Source organism: Glossina fuscipes, unplaced genomic scaffold, assembly GCF_014805625.2.
Source record: "Glossina fuscipes isolate IAEA_lab_2018 unplaced genomic scaffold, Yale_Gfus_2 112, whole genome shotgun sequence".
NCBI lineage: Eukaryota > Metazoa > Arthropoda > Insecta > Diptera > Glossinidae > Glossina > Glossina fuscipes.
In genome coordinates, this window is record NW_023998455.1 from 8,606,910 (window position 1) to 8,626,407 (window position 19,498).

The following is a 19,498-nucleotide window of genomic DNA, read 5'->3' on the forward strand; positions in this document are numbered from 1 at the left end:
TATGCAACATTATTTTTATCAATATAATAACTTATTATTATTTGGGGGTTGTTGTAACAAATAAATACCACGGACGTCATGGCGGTATATGATGGGTGAGGGGATATAAACGATTCTGCCGCGGTGGAGCAATGCTTCATGAACGCACATCAGAAGGAAGTGCATTTCAGTTCTGTGGCGGCTGCTCTCGTTTTTATATCGTCTTCATTTTGCTCACGCCAGGATTCAACAGTACTTTCCCTTTTAGCAGATTTTTATTGAACAATAATCCAAGTGATATCAATTTGTTTCACTCCGCCCTCTGTCAGGCTGGCGGTAATTTGTAAAGCAAGGGCGTGACCTTAAAGCTTCGTTGGGCAATGTAATTTTTCCTTTCGACAAGCATGACGATTGAATCTTTAAACGATCAGTGGCTTGTTTTTCCTGTAATTCCTAAAAATTCATTGCCAAGAATAATAATAAAGCTAATCATTAACCAGGATAACAAACTCACGTACCTTAAGTTTTTGCAGGTGCCGCATTTGAAGTTCTATCGAATCAAGCAAGCTTAACATTTGGGTGCCATTAGTTTGTATGGGCGGCGGTGTGGCAGCAGTAATCTCCCAGTGTTTCCCTTTTTTTCGCATTTTTTCTTTTTGAGGATCGTGAACGTTTGATACCGTTGTTTGATAGGGTTTAAATTTATCTTTTTTAACACACTGGTCTTTAAGCTCCGTTTTTTCTAGCAAATAATTAACATGCGGCTCAGTTTCTACGTTTTGCTTTGATATACAACGTCTTCTTTGAGAACTATTTAAAGCTTCTAATTTCGGTTTTAAATCACCCAATCTGTCCCCAACATCAATGGCCACAATATCAGCATTTATTACTTTCGTATCATGCAATGAATTCCATACTGAATTACCGCTTGATTCGCACGATCCGATTTCTTTTAAATCTTGTTCTTTGATCAACTTAATCTCAGGCTTTAGTACTTTAAGTCGCGGCTCGTGCATTTGCTTTTGAGCCAAGATACGTAAAGGATCCATTTCATGCTCATCATCACTATCCAAAACATCATCTAAATGATCATAACCATCGCTGCCCCACTCCAGACTATTTATGACCTGTTCTCCTTCCTTAACAATATTTAATTGAGAGAATAATTTCGCTGCCTGATCAACATTAGCTCTTCGATCCAACTCTTTGATCAGCTTATCGTAGAAAGTTTGAATACGTCTTCCTTTATCTGGTAGTTTTTCCAACTGTTTCCTATAAGATTTTTTCGAATTTTAGTTATGAGATCCACGGAATTTCAAATTTTTGTACCTATTGGCCAAAAGTCTCTCTTCACGTTCTTTAATTTCCCGCAGCTGTAAATTGGTCATGGTGCATAAATCTTCGACGTAATTATCCTTTTTAGCTACGGGCAAGGATCCACCAGGAATCTTGTTCAATTTGGGACGAGCCACTGTAGACATGTCTCTTTCCCAGGAAGACACTTATCTCAGCTTTTGTTTATATCTACAGCTTTAACACTAAATTCGCTCAAATTCTCTTGCTATTGACGAACGTATATAAACCAATTTGCTTCTTCTTCAACATAAATTTTTGACACGTTCAATAAATCGCGACTAGACAGCACTTTTGTAATGTCACTAACCATTAGCTAGGCGTTTTTGTGCTGATAAAAATTTTTTGTTGAATCCCAACGATTCTCGAAAATATGGATAATACATTATTTTTTTTATATATATGTATGTATTTTTTTTATATATATGATTCGTATTTTTCAAAAGGAGGTTTTAATAAGGCTTACGTGCAATCTCAGGAAATCCAACAAACTTGTGTAAACTGTGAGAATTCATTCATAGGTCAGTTCTATATGGTTCATCTATAATCCCAATGCTATTGTTTTTTTAAATTCGGAGGGCTGACACAATATGGCACCACTTTCATTGCCGGGCTAAAAACTCTCAAGTGGTATACACCACGACGAGCCGCGCTACTATATTGTTTTGCGTGAAAATGAAGACAAAACATGTAGTTTTAGAGCCAAAAATAACGAAATCGACGTAAACGTAAACAACAAATTTAGAAAAAAGTTACAATAAGAAAGTTATTATACAAGTAAACATGCTTGCTTATTGATTCGCGATAAAGAAGATTGATTAGATATATGCAGGTAAATACATTCGATATATTTTTGGTTATTATTTGATCTATTATTTGGATACCTCATTCCATTCATCTCATCATTATACCACTCATCGCTGTCTAAAGAACAATTTGTTGAATATATTTTAAAATTAATGGTCTTTATTGCCTTTCCTTTCTTACAAAATAATGCACTCTATAAAGCCAAATGGCAAATCACATAATATAAAAAAGGGTGTAATAATTTTTAAATTTAAAATAAATTGCCTTTATTTCTTCTTGTGCGTGTATTACGTACACATGCAAAATGCTCTAATTATCATAACGTTATGGAATAATAGGAATAATACCTCATTATTGTCAACAGAAACTTTTATTAAAAAGCAGGCCAATGTTTATACGTGACATTCAATAATTCGCAATAACATAACAGTATAAAAAACCGCTATAGTATGAAAAAGACGCTCTAATTGCCATCATTTCGATTGAAAGGAATTAAATATCAATTAACTTCACGATACATCAAAAATTTAACAAAAGTGCTGCACAATCTTAAAAATTCCCCAATCAGAAAATGGCCTATTGTTTGTATTAAATGACACTTCACTTTGCTTTTAAAAATGTTCAGAAAATTACAATCGAGTGAAAAAAACACGAGTAGAGCAGCACAAGCAAGCAGACAATTGCGAAAGAAACGACGGAAAATCATGTAAATTGCGCATTTATTGTTGGAAAAAACGACAAATAAATTTCGAGGCTATTTGCATTTAATTGTGCTGCTGTAAAAGTTTACCTTTTTGGGCACTGAAATTCGATATTGGTAAGTCCTAGAACTGTAAACTGGAGGGCGCTAAGAAGATATTCAACGAACAATATGCTGTTTGCCTGCAAAATGTAATCTTCGCCTGATGATGCAACTGGCCACCGTTTAGAGTGTGCGGCGTTGTGGCTGCGAATGTGCGAGACACAGTGAAAGAAGAATAAAAAGTACATAATGAGCAATAAAAAATTTTAAAACAAGTATAGAGAAATTTTATGTAAAACTTTTAACTTAATTGCTTGAAGAGGTGTTAAAAATGTGCCATAATGATAGTGTAATTAATAGTTCATATTTTCTTCGTGCGTTATCATTTTTCAGAATACCGTGTGCTTTGACGAGGTTAGGGTCTTAGAAGGTATTTGCGTGTGTTTGTGCTTGAAAATCATTTCCTATTCAAATGTCGGAGGGGAAATTTAGTGAATCAATGGAAGTTGCAGCAAGTCAATGTGAAAGAAATGCGATGTTAATGGAAGAAAATTACTTGTCTACGTCGAGCGCAAGCTCAGATGATTCAAGCATAACGTCGTCATCTTCTGACTCCGAAGATGAAGACAACTCGGCTGAGGAAGATTCATTAGAATTGGCTAAAATCACTAAAGAGATTTTGAGTCTACCTAGAGGTCTCTGTGAGAATCAGAATATATTTTATGAATTCTTTTCCTTGGATACGTGGCGCGAGTTGCCTGTACAGGTGCAAAACCATTTACAACAATTTTTACCCCGATTTACGCACTTATTGCCGCAACAGTTAGCCGCTGTAGAACAAACACGGACTATCTCTATGCTCTTTAGCGATGAATTAAAACGATTCGGACAATCCCCGTTAGCCACTTTGCAACGGCATTTAGAGGAGGGGAATTGCCGACCGGACATATTAAAACTCAGACAAAGCATAGCGAAATCGAAGCGACGGGAACAACGTTTTCGGCAATGTGAACATCTCTCACAATTGGCAAAGCAGTTGTTTCTATCACGTCAGCGTTTGATGCAGTCAGCTTATCAATCTGCTCCAGATGCGGTGCTAAAAGTCGCGCAAAATTCAGTCCTGCGACCTAAACCTGCCCAACTATACGCTGATAACAAACTGTCGGCAATTAGGGCTCGCAAACGTTTTTATTTCGAAATTTCGCAAATGAACCAACAGCTTGGGTTCAGAGATGAAGATCTAAGTGCTAATGAGGGCGAAGAAGATAATCTCACTGCTGAAGAATTAAAGCTTGAGCTCTCTACAAGTCGAACTTCTGAAGAATCTGGCGACCATCTAAAGCCAACCAACAGCATTGCAGACCGTTGCATTTACAGCACTCTTTTTAAACGACAAGAAAATCTTGACGATGAAGACGCTTGCCGTGCACAACTAAAATCCAAGGTAGTGCGTTTGTGCAATAGGAATTTCCGAGAATGTTTAAGGGAACATAAACGAAGAAAATTAACAGAACCGGTAAATAAACTAGAAAGCCTTGTTGTTTGGTTATTATCCACTCATTGTTTTTCTGTTTTAGACTTTGCCAGAGTTCGAAACGTCGGATATACGGTTACGTGATGTTTGTGCACGAGCCCAAGTGGGTGGCAATTTCAAACGCGTGCTTTCCTTGGGGAAAACGCCAGGGCGTAAACCGAAACATGGTACTGTTCTATCTACCAATAAAGATTCTGTGGTATGCACTGGTGCCAAAGCAGACATTTCAGCAGAAAGCAATGTAAAATTAAGTGAACCTCCTGCTCTGGTACCCATACAGCCTTTGAAGAAAGCTGAAACATATCAAAACGCCACGAGTCGAAGGGACTCACTATCAACGGATGCCAATTTGAGTTTGCCTTTAATGTCGAATTCCGGTCATGTGGATAACATAGAATTGTGTATGGGCGATTCGTCTTTGTTAACAGCAGACAATGAAGATTTCAGCGTACTGGACGGAGAAGTGGAATTACAACAAGAAGAGGTTGAGACTTTTTCGAGTACATGTGAAGAAACTCTACCTGCCTTCGTGATATCCAACGAAGTACTACCAAATGCCCAGGAAGTGCAGCAACAGCCATCTAGTGACGCGATATCACCAGGCGTAACTACAAGTCACCCTCTTCCCAAACTAGAACCTATTTCTAAATCCAGTCCCTTAACGGAAGCCAATCACACAAAGCAGATGAAAACTTGTAACCAAAAAATTTTTGCGTCTCCAACAAGATGCGCAAATGAACTTATACAAGAAACCCATGCTTCCTATTTTTCCTTAATTCGGGACTTTTTTTGTGCTACGCCAAATCATCGGATGCGTTATGATGAATTAAAAGGAAAAATTGAAGTCTGGCTACGAAATCCAATCACAGCCCTGAACGAATGGTACTCTCTGACCGATAACTGGTCCACTTTATTGCGATCGGCCATTAATTTTTTGGTGGGCGATTTTATCGGCTTACCTGAAGAGTATGTCCCATATATAGAGTTCAAAGCGCAAATAAACATTTATCAATGGATAGGTGCAGGCCGGGATTCCGACAATCGTTTATCCAGCTTGTGTAAGACCTGGATGGAAAAGCGGCGGCAACAAAGCGAAAGGGCTTTACCGTTCATACAAAGTAGTGAAATGAAAATGGATATTACATCGCACAAGAGCCCAGTAGAAAATGAAGACTCTAGCGGAGGTTATGATAGCAATGGTGGAATTACTCCCCCGCCACCTCCCCCTCGATGCCCAACGTCTTGGACCGTTAGGCCAGCCACGTTAGCAGAAATTGCTGAATTTCAACGACAAGAACGGGCACGTTTTGAACAGCCTCATAAGGCATACACATACCGTATGCATGGATACGAAAGCGTAGTAGGACCTGTGAAAGGCATCTATACACCAATGTTGGCCTTGACTAAAGCGCGAGGTCATAGTATGATGGTAGGGGATCGCCCAAATTTCGTTACGATACTTACGCTAGTAAGGGATGCTACAGCCAGACTACCAAATGGTGAAGGCACTCGAGCCGATATTTCCGAATTGCTTAAATGCTCCCAATATATTAACCGCGATGCTGCCGAAAACGTTTTACAAACCATTGTAAGTGGCGCCCTAGATCGTATGCATACTGAGCATGATCCATGTGTTCGTTACGATCCCAAACGTAAAATCTGGATATACTTGCATCGCAATCGTTCCGAAAATGAATTTGAACGCTTACATCAGCAGAATCAAGGATTAGGAAAACCCAAAAAGCTGCCATCGCGTAAAACCAGGACAACTCCATTAAAAACAGAAGATTCCCTTTCTGAGCATAAAATGCCAACATCTAATTTCAGAGATAGCAACAACGGTTCTTTAATATCGTTGCCTGCTTTAGTACCTTCTAATCCAATAGTGATAAACAGTGCCAATTCTCGGCAGTTGCAAAAACAAATATCTCCTCAGCAACAAAATGTAGTTCTAACCAATAAGTGTCCACCGGTGCCGCCTTTGAAATACAACATTCCGCATCACTCCATATCCCCCAGCGGTCAACAGCAACAAAAGTCTTTATTAAAAATTACAAGAAGCTCGAATTTGCCGTTGACTGCAGCAAATACTGCGACGAAGCAGTACAGTTTTCAAATGCCTCAATCTAAAGGATCGGCCATTAGTAACGAGGGGAAAAACAACTCTATTATTTTAGCAACACCTCAAGGCTTGCAAACAGTACAAGTAGCAACCAGTGCCAACAATTCCGTTGTGCCAGCCGAAGCGAACATAACAAACATAACAAACTCATCACACCAATCAGTAGCACCGGTTACTGCAACTGCAACCCTAGGCGGCAAACGTGTTGCTCTCAATAAGCCCATTATTATTAATCAAGTGAATCAACAATCTTCATCTGGGAACCATAGTAAACATGCTGGAAAATCCCCACAACAAGCTGTAAAACAAACGCAATCCATACAAAACCGTACAAATTCACAGCAACACGGCCTTATAATGCCCATAAGCTTGGCAAATACAATGGGTGTTGGCCTTTCTCAACAGACAAGCACTACATTAAACATTCAGGCACCCACTTCTACTGCATCAGCATCGAATAAGAACTTCATACGCTTGGTTCCTGCTTCGGGTGTAAAATCTCTTCTTAGCACACCAACGGGACATATTATAAGCAGACAACGCATTTTAACAACCCCTAATAATACAGTTGTTTCCTCGGTAAATAATATAAATCGAATTCAGCATCCGCAGCAGCAAAAAACGCCGCCAGAATTTCAGATCGTTAACAACAAGACCAATTCAAATAATATCGTGACGATAAATAGCAGCGGTGTTGGGAGTGTTTCGGGTGTTGCGAGCGTTGCGAACAGTCCGAATACGTCGGCTTCAATTGTCAAGATTCCCGGTCAAGCTTTTGCCAGCCTACAATCTAAGAACATTATTGGACAACAACATGTTATGATAAAAGGAACTAACACACAAACGTCAGTAAGCGGTCCAAAACCGCAACGACTGATCTTGGGTAAGTTGATACGTTTTTCTGTGCCAGCATCCATTGTATATATATATATATATATATATATATATATATGGTGTGAATGGAACAACTAATGTAGTCCCGCGTTTCGGTTTTTATGAAAATATTATATCCATTTCATTGATTAGGTAATACCGGCACAATTTTGTCAGCAACAGGATCTCAGAAAAATATTGTATTGCAGCAAGTGCCAATTGTCTCAACTAGTGGTGCGACTGCAAACATATCGACAGCGCCAGCGCCAACCACAACAACAGCGCTGAACAAAATACAGACAATTAACGCCGCTAATTTAACGCCTCAACAGCAGAGAGTGTTGATACAAAATCTCAAACAACAACAGCAATCGAGTAACACTCAGCCGCAAATACAAATTAAAACTGTGCAAATAGTGGGCGGGAAGAATCCACAGCAACCTCAGCATCAACAGCAATCAACAATTTCAGCAATATGCAACCAGAATTTCACTATTGGAACAGCACAGCAACAGCAAATAGGAATAGCAAAGACACTAGCTGCAGTGATAACGAAAGACAACGGTGCACAACAACAGCAGCAACAACGATTACCAAACCAACCGGCAATTACACGGATTATCAAAACGGGTCCTCAATTGAAAAATGAATCAAGTGCAAACAATGTACGTGTTGTAACTAACACGCCAACTAAGCAAATTATATCATTGGAGAATTTAATGCAGAAGCAAAGCGGGGCGTTACGTATTGGAGCAGGTGTAAATCCTATAAAAGTGAACGCTAATGTGCAAGCCAGAGCTCAAACTCATCTTTACCAACAACAACGGCAACCACAATTTACTATTGTTTCTGTGCCGCAAAGTGTCAACAATAACATAATAACGTTAAGTGGCAGTAATATGACAATGGGTCAACGCGTTATTACCACCCAAGCAGGCCAGGGTCACGTAGGAAGCTCCGGCGCAGTTAGAGCGACGCAAACTATTACTTCGCCTGTAGGACGTGTGCTTACACCCGGCACAAAAGTTCTAACAACAAAAACTATGGCAGCCCACTCTTCTTCTTCTCCTTCGCCCATACGTATAATAAATGCCGCGGGACAAACTAGTAACTTCAGTTTGGCAAATCTGCAAGGCAAGCAAGTAATTTTGGCTACAACTAACAAACCTTTAATGACAGCAGTAAAAACTCAATTGCCATTAAGCACACAAGAAGAGAGTACAAATTCAATAGTCGACAGCCATACCGTCAAATTGCAGCACACAAACGTAAGTTGAAAATTCCTCAAGCCCTTGCAGTGAAAGGGCCTTGAAGGCCTTTATTGTTAATTGTTCAATTCTCTCCGTTTTTAGAATAATGTAGCCCAAGCCATTAGTAAAACTGGGCAAGTCATTAAAGCTTCGCCATCAATAACGTCTCCGTCAACGGGGGGTACTACTGCACCGCTACAAACCGTTATTATGGGGAATCAAGTGCTACGTGTACAGCAAATGCCTCAAATAATAACAAATCGTTTAGCAACAATTAGTAATAATAAAGCGGCGGAAATTTCCGGCAAACAAAATAACACTAACACTAACGCGGCAGCCCAAAAAACCATATTAGTCAGCTCTGCTGGTCAAACGCTACGTCTGCAGACGTCGACAACTGCAGCAGCAACAGCAACAACAAACAAAAACATTGTTATACAAAATAGCAATACTCAACAAGTTAGTGACAGTGAATGATAATGATATTCCTAATATTGTTTCATGTTTCTCCTTTTAGATCAACAACAATACATCAAGCAGCTCAAAAGGTTTTTCTTCGCAAGCGCCGAATCGCGTTGTCTTAGCCGTACAAGGCGGTGGTCAAATATTTCTCTCACCTACATTTCAAAATAGCAATTTAAACTTGAAAGCTTTGCAAAACATGAAATTCGTTTCGGTTACTAATTCAAACAACAGCAATACAAAAGTAAACAGCATAACATCCGCGACGATTACGAGCGCATCAACAACGGCAACAACAAATGAATAGGCCACGTTCTTCTCCCACCTCCCCACTTGTTTTGCAAATAATGAGAAAATCGTAAAGCATTTCAGTTATTATTTTCTTTGTGCACTGTAAACTTTTCATGGCTTTCGTGCGTCAAGCGTAATATGTATATATAAATATATCACTCATACTTATAAAAACATGTACACTTATATGCGTACACTCGCTGAATTAAACTCTTATATCGGCATGATATATTTGCTCTTGATTAATGTAACACATAACCGAGCATATTTAAAATTTGCTTTTACATAACTTGCTAAACCGATATCCGATATCTGTTATAGCAGATGCATACTAAAACAATGATATAATGCAGACAATTAATTTATCTTGCTGACCTATAGTGATTTAATCGTTTTCTTTTTTTTTTTTTTTAATTTAAACAATAATTGTAGGAATTTAATTTGATATAAAGATAAAATACATACAAAAACATGTAACATAAATAAATTCGTATCTCATATGTAAAGAGACAACAGATGAGTATTATATTCTAAATAGCAATTCTGTGTTCATGTCGAAAAAAAAACTGCTCGACATTTCCTTATGCAGAGACTGAAAAGCATCAATTGCTGGGAAGCTGTGCAAATTATGTGCTTAGAAAGCAATTTCTTGTGATATTTTTCATTTTATCATTTGTTATAGGAAATAGAATATCACTTAAGCGAGTTTTAATACGGTGGACGTTCTCTTACTTTCACTCGGAAAAGCTTCCTTTCGCTAAAGCATCAAATGTCAATTGACCTTCTATATCCATCTATCACTGTTGTCGTTTATCGACGGATCCAGTCAAAGTATTAATTTTATTAATCGCTGTTGATTTTTCGCTAAAAGTCGTTAGCTGGTTTTTTCCTTTAGATGGTTTATAGAAAAAATACCTTCTAACGGTTGAATCATAGTTGAACATAGTATATTTACATTTTAAATTTCTCTAAGGAAAATCTTTGAAACATGGACTTTCATTAAAAATTGGCGCTACTGCTATTCTTTTGTTGCTTTTCAGTGGCACTTTTCTCGGTTCTAATAACCTCGGGTCATTTGCGTAACTCTTTAATCTTTCAAGCGCTTGAACGATTGTATTTACTTTACGCTTTTCTTGTAAAATGTCGCAATTTGGCGAAACAAATTTATGTTCAAAACGAAGAAAAATTATCTATGTCGCCGCTTGCTCTTGTAGGCTGCAAGAAAGATATTATTTGATTAAAAACTGACTAAAACTGTGGAAAGGCGATCAATCGCTTCACTTATGTATACGCCATTGCTTGTTGCTTCACTTTTGTCTTCGAAGTAAATAAAGCCACCATCCATGAACTACCATCATTTGAATTAACGTACGAAGCGTTATGTGCATTTAGTCGTTTTTCAAATTTTTCACGTACATTTTGGGCTACACGGGATCGCTCCACAATAATGTGGCAATTCAATTTGTGAAGTTGATATACTTCGCATTAAAATTCTGGTGTGACAGAAATTGATTGGACTTTTTAGCTCAAAGTTCTTTGCCTTTGTTCTTATCTTCCTAATATGAATTTTCAAATTTGCAGTTCATATTGACTAAACTTAAACATTCAATACAGAAAATTAAGAAAATACGAATAGCCATTAACAAACATTATTATAAACATTATTTTATTTTTACTTAAAATGTTTATTAAATATTCCAAAAATATGCGTTTTTTTAATTAATTTTGTTTTTGAGTTTGCTTTGCTTTTCCATATATTTTCCATGATTTTTTTAATTTTTCTGTCAGTAAAATTTATTTTGCTGTTTGCTGCTTTTGAGCAAACAACAACGTTTTGTTCGATAAACCCACATACGTACAGTAACTCCTTGCTGTTTGGTTTATATTTTCAACGCAGATCGCAACTCGATTTAATATATTTAACATAGATCAAAACTCGATTTAATTTGCTTAAATGTATGTGCATAATTGTCTGTACCGAAGGTGTCGTCTGTTCGTACACGTTTCTGTCGGGCTTTTCGTTTTTGTTTATATCTCAAGCATATTTGTTTACGCTCCATACTTGAGTTATTTTATTTGCAAATTTGTACGAATAATATGTACAACGCCTCCCAACTATGTTATAAATGACGAATCACTCCACAAAAGCGGGAGAAAACGTCCCAACGTTTAAGCTCCTGTTGGTCACTAATATTTGCTCAATAATGAGAAGCACACGCCATATTTAATATATGGCTTTTCATTTCTTTCTCTTTTTTTTGCAAAAATTATAACTACGTAAGAGCATTCGTATTCAATAATAATATTTAATGCTGTTTCGTTGAACTGAAGGATGCGAGAAATATTCATTTCATCGATATGTTTGTGACACACAGAAGGAAAGCTCAGGAACCAATAAAGCAAATATATTCTTGATCAGCAGCAGATTCTAAACCGATTTAAGAATATTCGTCCGTCTGTCTATGTAATGTCCTGTGGTAAACAGTCCCCCAGGTGACAGAAACGACGTTATCGGCTTCAAATTGGATAGAAACATTGGCAATTCTTTGAATTGAAAATGGGGTGAATCGGCCAAAGGCCACGACTGCAGTAAAACTTAACTACTAACTTTATTTTCTGTTCGTTATTTATAAACTGCAAGAGATGGAATGATAAAAATGTACCCGTATATTCTCTGGGTTGCTCCTACAACACCTGTACAAAATTATAAGCGAAAGTAAATGACACAGCCGAAAGTAAATTCATATAGACATTATTAGCCACGATTCTGATTTAAACACAAAAATTCTGCATACCTTCGTCCATAAAATTGCCCAAAATGGTTAGAGCAAAATTTAAGACAATATTTTTTTTATAAGCTCATTTCTGCTTATTTTGCAGCATTATCCTTAATTATCCTTAATTTTAGCGTTAACACCCTTATAATTTAGTCTGAGTCAATCAATTATGACTAATATTTTGCGATGAGCTTACAACGCAGTGTAAACATATTAAAGTTATTCTGCAAACTTTATGGCGCTTTTTTAACAACGTATCAATACAATTTCAGCGGATTTTGAAACGTCCTTTTCAGCCGTTCGAAGAGGATATGCCAACTGCATTAACTATAGGAAATAGGGACAATATAGGGACAATACTTTTAAAAGCTATGTTTCAATGCAATTGTGGTAAAATAATATATCAACAAAGTAAAAACGCGTATAAATACTTTTTACGTCACTTTATTACCTTTTCTCAACTACATGATCAAAGTCTATTGAAATGTTTTCGGAATTAAATTTAAATGAGGCTGCGTTTATTTTGCATTTCACATGAGCAAAAAATAATTCCCCACATATTTACAAAAGCAAATGAAAATTTAGTAGATTTGGTAATCTTTCGCTCTCTATACCTGAAAACATTTTTATACAGAGTTTTTAAGCGGCTTTCTTGTGAACTTTTTCAATTGCAATGCATTTTCGACACCATAAAATAATAGAATAAAGTAAACGAACTGCAAGAATTGTTATGCAAATAAAATAATTTAAATTTAAATAAAGATTTCAATTAAATAGAGTACGTAGAGGCGTGCTAGTGACAAGGAAAGAACAAGAACTCCGCAAGAAAATTGTAACGCCGCCGCAAACATAAAAAATAAAAACGAAGGAAGTTCCTCAAAGAATGAAATAAAAGCATACGAAATAATGATGAGATTTTTTAATCTTGGTTTTCATGTAATGAGTAGTAAAAATAAAATTTTAAATGGTAAGCTTTGCGATAGGACACCCTTTTTGGAAAAGAGAAAAGTGCTGCTACTCAACAAATTTTTTTTTTATTTTGTTGTGTTTTTCACTAAAAAATGTTAGATGAATAAAAGTGCTACAGAATGTATTACAGATATTAGGAGCGTCATTGAACCCGTGTAAACCTTTTAGTTAAGATGATAGTGAATTTTGAATATCAATATCCCTAGCAAATCATTGGCTCCAAATTCAGTATTCTTTGTGCAGATAGCTTCCAATTGCTATCTGACTATGATAAAATGCATGGAATATGTGAGCAAATCAACAAAATAATGCAATAAATGGAAGGTATCATATATTCAATGACGGCTAACTTAAATTTTAATAATTTCAATTCAAGGTTCATTATGTGTGCAATGTGTCGTCCAATCAGTTTTTCTTCGGTTCTATGTGTATTTTTCATTGAAGTTTCGAATATAAATTATTTATTTTTTTGTCTTTTGAAAGGAAGAGTCCCAACCATAAAAGCATCTAAGAAGAATTAAATTATTACAAAGCAAAACTATCTAATGGGAAAGGAAAAGACGGCAACTGTAGCAACAGCGACTGAACTTCAGAATTCAGAAAATGTTGAATGTAACACAGATAACAAAGAAAATTCCATAAAAACACAGTTGAATTGTAAGGATTTTGAAGAAACTTCAATCGAATTGAAACTAAATAAAGCGAAACCTGTAGCGAAGGATCCCGAGGTATTGGAGGTATTGGAGGATGATAGTTGTAACAATAGCAACAGTACAAAATACAGTGACGACACTTTACATTCAGCAACAAAGTCTTCGACTTCCTTGTCGCTCTCCTCCAGTACCTCGAATTTAACACCAAGCAATAATAATAAAAAAATCAGAAAACGACATCAGAAAATCGAAGAAGGAGGGGAAAAAGACGATACACATCAAGAAGGAGAAGAAGAGACCGATCCTGCCAAGGAAGGAAGGAAGGAAGCAGAAGAGCCAAAATTCTGTGTAGCGTCAAATAATACTACGAATTTTAAATTACGTATTGTACCTTTGGAAAAATTACTCGAAAAACCTCTACCACAACAACAGCCTGAGGAAGAAGAAGCCTCATTACTGCGCTCTTCTGAAAACAAGGAATCTAAATCTGAAAACATTAAAAGTAAGCGTTTGCCGCGTCGCTCTACCTGTAAGCCAGTAGCAGTTTTCGATTCCACCGAGAGTGAAGAAGACGTCGAGGTAATATCTTCGAGCGAAAGTGAAAAAGGGAAGCATACAAGAAAAAGCAATTTAAGGGATAAACAACACATTAAAAAACCATTAGGACCGCCCTCGCCATCTACGGTTAGACGTTGCTTGGTGAAATTGAAACGCTTCACATTACCTTTAAACGTAAAACAGAACATCACGAACAAAAGCAAGGGTCGTAAAGGGGGAAATTCGCCTACGATGTATGGTAACAAAGAAATCATGTTTGAAAAACCATCCACTTCATCTGGTAGACGTAAAGAGAAAACTTCGGATGAAGAAGATTCTGATTTTGCATTCGAACTAAAAATATCTGAATCAAATCATTCTGGGGATGACAATGAGGATTCCGATGGTGTCGCGAAAAGTAGTAGTGATAGTGAGATTATGCCAACGAGAAAACGTAGAGTTTTCCGCAAAGATTCAAATGCCTCAGATTCGGATTTCCAACCAGAACCTAAAGAGAAAAAGAAGCGACGGCGCGTTAAACGAGAATCTAGTGATGATAGCGATGAAGACGAGAAAAAGGGGGGAAATAAACGCAAACATATACGTAAAATCATGCGAACTGAAGATCTTGATGTGAGCACAAAAACCGCTACTAAGGAGGAAGAAGAAAGAAGAAGGCGTATAGAAGAACGTCAAAAACTTTATAACAAAATTTATGAAAAACAAGATAGTGTGGAGGTGACAGAGTTAGTGTTGGATTTTGATCCAGAAACGAAAGAAACGCTACTGGAAGTGGACAGAGGGTTGCTTAAAAAATTGAAACCTCACCAGGTTACGGGAGTCAAATTTATGTGGGATGCATGTTTTGAAACCATTAAAGATGCTCAAGAAAAGCCTGGGTCGGGTTGTATATTGGCTCACTGCATGGGATTGGGTAAAACTATGCAAATAGTGACTCTTAGCCACACATTATTAACTAATTCACGTAAAAGTAATGTAGAACGTGTGCTTGTAATTACTCCCTTGAGTACGTTAAATAACTGGGCGCGTGAATTCAAGCACTGGATGAGCTTTGCTCGTAAACGCAACATTGAAATCTATGATATGTCCAAATATAAGGATAAGCAAACAAGAATTTTTAAATTGAATGAATGGTTTGAAGAAGGCGGCGTTTGCATATTGGGCTATGATATGTACCGCATCTTGGCTAATGAGAAAGCAAAAGGTTTACGTAAAAAGCAACGGGAACAATTGCAAAACTCACTTGTAAATCCTGGGGCCGATTTGGTTATATGCGATGAAGGACATTTGCTTAAGAACGAGAAAACTTCAATTAGTAAAGCGGTAACACGCATGCGCACCAAAAGGCGAATTGTGTTGACTGGCACTCCATTGCAAAATAATCTTAAAGAATGTAAGTAGTCATTACTGCAGTAGAAAGAGTTCTTAATATTGTAAAACGGTTTTTTAACGTTCCACGTACATAGATTACTGCATGATCCAGTTTATTAAACCTAATTTATTGGGTACTTATAAAGAGTATCTAAATAGATTCGTCAATCCCATTTCAAATGGCCAATATACAGATTCCACTGAAAGAGATATACGTTTAATGAAACATCGCTCTCATATATTGCACAAATTATTAGAAGGTTGCATTCAAAGGCGAGACTACTCGGTATTGGCGCCATACTTGCCGCCTAAACATGAGTACGTTGTGTACACTACTTTATCCGAATTACAACAACAATTGTATGAACACTATATGGTGCATCAGCGTGATATAACTAGCTCAGACTTGAGCGGCAAGGGAGCTCGTCTGTTTCAGGACTTTCAAGAATTGCGACGAATTTGGACGCATCCCATGAACATGCGCATCAATAGTGATTCGGTGATACGTAAGAAAGTCTTGAATAATGAAAATGATTCCATGGATGATTTTATATGTGACAATGATGACGAAGAAGAGGATATAGGGTCAACTTCAGAGTCCTCAGTATGCTCGTCTAAATCATTTGGCAGTGCAGGTGGTGCGGGCGATACGAAACGTAAAGTTGTGAAGACTCGTAATTATCGCAAGAATGCCCGCGAGCTCGGCGAAGTTATTGATGGCAGTGATAGCGAAGAAGTTCAGCCACCACCTAATGACGATCCCTCGGAATGGTGGAAGCGCTTTGTAGCGGAAAAGGAACTTAATAATATCAATCACTCGCCTAAATTGGTCATCTTAATGAGGTTATTGCAAGAGTGTGAAGCTATTGGTGATAAGGTTTTGGTATTTTCTCAATCGTTGCAATCTTTGGATACAATTGAACATTTTTTAGCGTTAATTGATAGCAAAACACGCGGTCACGAATATGAGGGTAAATGAATTTCTATGAAAGAAAATGAATTTAATTTTTATAAAACATTTTCCGTTTAAGGTGATGTGGGTGACTTTAAAGGATTTTGGCGTGTGGGAACAGACTACTTTCGTTTAGATGGTTCTTGTTCAGTAGAACAGCGTGAAACTATGTGCAGAAAATTTAATGATTCTTCAAATTTACGTGCCCGTCTTTTCCTCATTTCCACGAGAGCTGGCGGTTTGGGGATCAACTTGGTTTCAGCAAACCGTGTAGTAATTTTTGATGTGTCATGGAATCCCTCACATGATACTCAGAGTATATTTCGTGTGTATCGTTTTGGCCAAGACAAGCCCTGTTATATATATAGATTAATAGCCATGGGAACTATGGAACAAAAGCTATATGAACGCCAGGTAGCTAAACAAGCTACCGCTAAACGTGTTATTGATGAGCAACAAATTTCACGTCACTATAATCAATCTGATCTATTGGAATTGTATACTTATGAATTAAAACCTAGCATGCCTCGTGAAATACCCATTTTACCTAAGGATCGTCTCTTTGCAGAGTTATTATCGGAACATGAGCACTTACTTTTTAAGTACCATGAACACGATTCGTTGCTGGAAAATGAAGAAAGTGAAAATCTTAGTGAGGCTGAACGTAAAGCAGCATGGTCTGAATATGAAGCGGAAAAAACGCGCACAGTGCAGACGGCGCAATATATGGCCTACGATCGCAACGCGTATGGTGGCCAATATGGAAACGCTTCGGGCAGTGTCACATCCAATAAAATATTCGGTTTTCGCACCGACGTTTTATTGCAACTATTAAACATGAAGGTAGCCAAAGATAATCCCGAATTGACTCAGACAGGTATACTACAGTTGGTGCCCACATATTTGCAGCAGTTGTACACAGAAATGAATAGTGGTGACCCTTCTATGTATAAGGAATTGTTAAACTTACATGCGACCTTGGCTCACCCGAGCGGCATGTATATGAACCCGTTATTGTATGTGAACCAAAATCCAGCAGCAGCAGGCTATTTCCAAGCAGGGCAGCAACCGGGAGGAAATGGTTTAGTTAATCCCATGCAAGCCCCTATAGCCAATATACCACCCCACACCGCTTCCGGCTTTGATCCCAATCAAGTTTACGAAATTGATTAGAAACCTATGCGAAGACATATTCAAATATTTAGATAAACATCTAACCTCACTCAAGTGACTTTAAGAGTTTTCGTCTTTAGTTTTTTGTTTTTCTATTTCGTACAAGATCCTACACATACAGCACAAAGCTATTCTAACATAGCACTGATCTTTCAATAAACTGAATTGATATTTGTCCTCTCCACACTTGTTCTAATTTACGATTTAATTTTTATTTTCCACATTGCTTTGATGCGTTTTTCATAAAGCTTTCAATACATTTATATCGTTTTGCAGTGCATTCAATTATAATTAGTACGTAAATCCTTGACTAATCAACATATTTTAATATTTAATAAGAGAGTAAAGTTATTGTGAAAATTGGTTGATTATATGTCTGAAAAGCGTAACTCTAATTTAACCGAGATCAGAAAGTAAATGTTAGAACATAGTTATATATGGATATATATATATAGATATATATGGATATATATGTGCAAAGAGTAGAAGCAACTGAAGGATATCCCGATAAATAAAGTTAATAAGAAGAAAAGCGACTATACAATATGCATATATAAATATACAAATATATATATGTATATATATATATGTATTATTATATCAAAATATCTTGTTTATCTTTATAACGCTACACATCAACTTATAATCGGCATATAATAGAGGAACTATTTGGGTAATTTTCCCATCATACGAAGCTGTTGTTGCATTTGTTGGGCCTGCAGAATTTTGTGATTTTGAAGATGCTGTTGCGAACTTTGACCAGCCATTTGTGCCATCTGTCCTACCATGTTGGGCAACATGCCCGATCTTTGAGGAATAACTAAACCTGTTGCTGCTCCTACCCCCATAGGAGCTCCTTGCGCTGAAGTTCCTGGCATACCTTCGCCCATTGCTCCAGGTATGACAGGACCAACTACCGGTCGATTTAAACTACTTGGATTTTGTTGTATATCTGATAGACAAGCTTTCCATTCTTCTAAACGGCTGTAGTGCTTATTGAGTAACGCTTCTTTACGCTGTATCTCAATACGTAAATCGTGATTTTCGTCCTTTATCAACTGGTCTGGCTTAAGTGTCGATACAAGAAAACGCTTCTGCAAAAAGAATGCTTCCATTTGTCGGGCCACATCAATGAACCGGTCAATAGTCTTTTGTGCTTCAAACTCGATTTCCTCTTTTGTTGAACCAGTGTTTGCCTCAAGTTTGGTTAACGAAAGTAAACAATTCTGAAAAGCTTCCTCAAATTCGTCCATTAAATTACTGTTAACGTTTGAAGATGAAGTCATCTAATAGGTTTGCTTTTAATTTTATGCCTATCCTTTTTACGCAAAAACACCAAGTCGAAAAATGTTTTCCAATTTTCATAAAAACAACGTTGCAAAAATATGTACTGTGATATTAAAAAACAAATTTCACTTTAGGGCGAAGCGCAAGGCTTGTGACTTGGCAATCAATTCACATTTTCCTTTTCATTTTCTCGTTTTGTTTACCAACAAAGCAATGTAGGAATTCTTTTTTATATATTTTGTTTCGTTTCATCTCTTATTTTCTTAAAGTAGAGAGAGAGTGTATACAAATTATAAGAGATTTCTCTTAGTTTAAATAAATACTGAAAGAGCTCTTTTCTCAAAT

At 37.1% G+C, this 19,498-nt stretch overlaps 3 protein-coding genes across 3 annotated transcripts; 1 reads left to right on the forward strand and 2 right to left on the reverse strand.

Annotated features, from left to right (window-relative positions):
* Nucleotides 1–12: 12 nt before the first annotated feature.
* Nucleotides 13–1,562, reverse strand: LOC119639124 (DNA-directed RNA polymerase II subunit GRINL1A). Its single transcript, XM_038036343.1, has 3 exons — nucleotides 1,309–1,562; nucleotides 498–1,251; nucleotides 13–432 (listed from the first exon to the last, which is right to left on the reverse strand). Exons 1-3 carry the CDS (start codon nucleotides 1,458–1,460, stop codon nucleotides 280–282), a joined length of 1,059 nt encoding a protein of 352 aa, XP_037892271.1. The 5' UTR covers nucleotides 1,461–1,562; the 3' UTR covers nucleotides 13–279.
* Nucleotides 1,563–2,815: 1,253 nt separating this feature from the next.
* On the forward strand, nucleotides 2,816–18,205 carry LOC119639341. Its single transcript, XM_038036645.1, has 9 exons — nucleotides 2,816–3,123; nucleotides 3,275–4,397; nucleotides 4,459–7,420; nucleotides 7,564–8,678; nucleotides 8,763–9,119; nucleotides 9,178–9,426; nucleotides 13,693–15,763; nucleotides 15,837–16,712; nucleotides 16,773–18,205. Exons 2-9 carry the CDS (start codon nucleotides 3,354–3,356, stop codon nucleotides 17,864–17,866), a joined length of 9,768 nt encoding a protein of 3,255 aa, XP_037892573.1. The 5' UTR covers nucleotides 2,816–3,123; nucleotides 3,275–3,353; the 3' UTR covers nucleotides 17,867–18,205.
* A 183-nt stretch (nucleotides 18,206–18,388) lies between these two features.
* LOC119639100 (mediator of RNA polymerase II transcription subunit 28) lies at nucleotides 18,389–19,272 on the reverse strand. The gene has a single exon (XM_038036299.1). It carries the CDS (start codon nucleotides 19,150–19,152, stop codon nucleotides 18,532–18,534), a length of 621 nt encoding a protein of 206 aa, XP_037892227.1. The 5' UTR covers nucleotides 19,153–19,272; the 3' UTR covers nucleotides 18,389–18,531.
* Nucleotides 19,273–19,498: the final 226 nt, after the last annotated feature.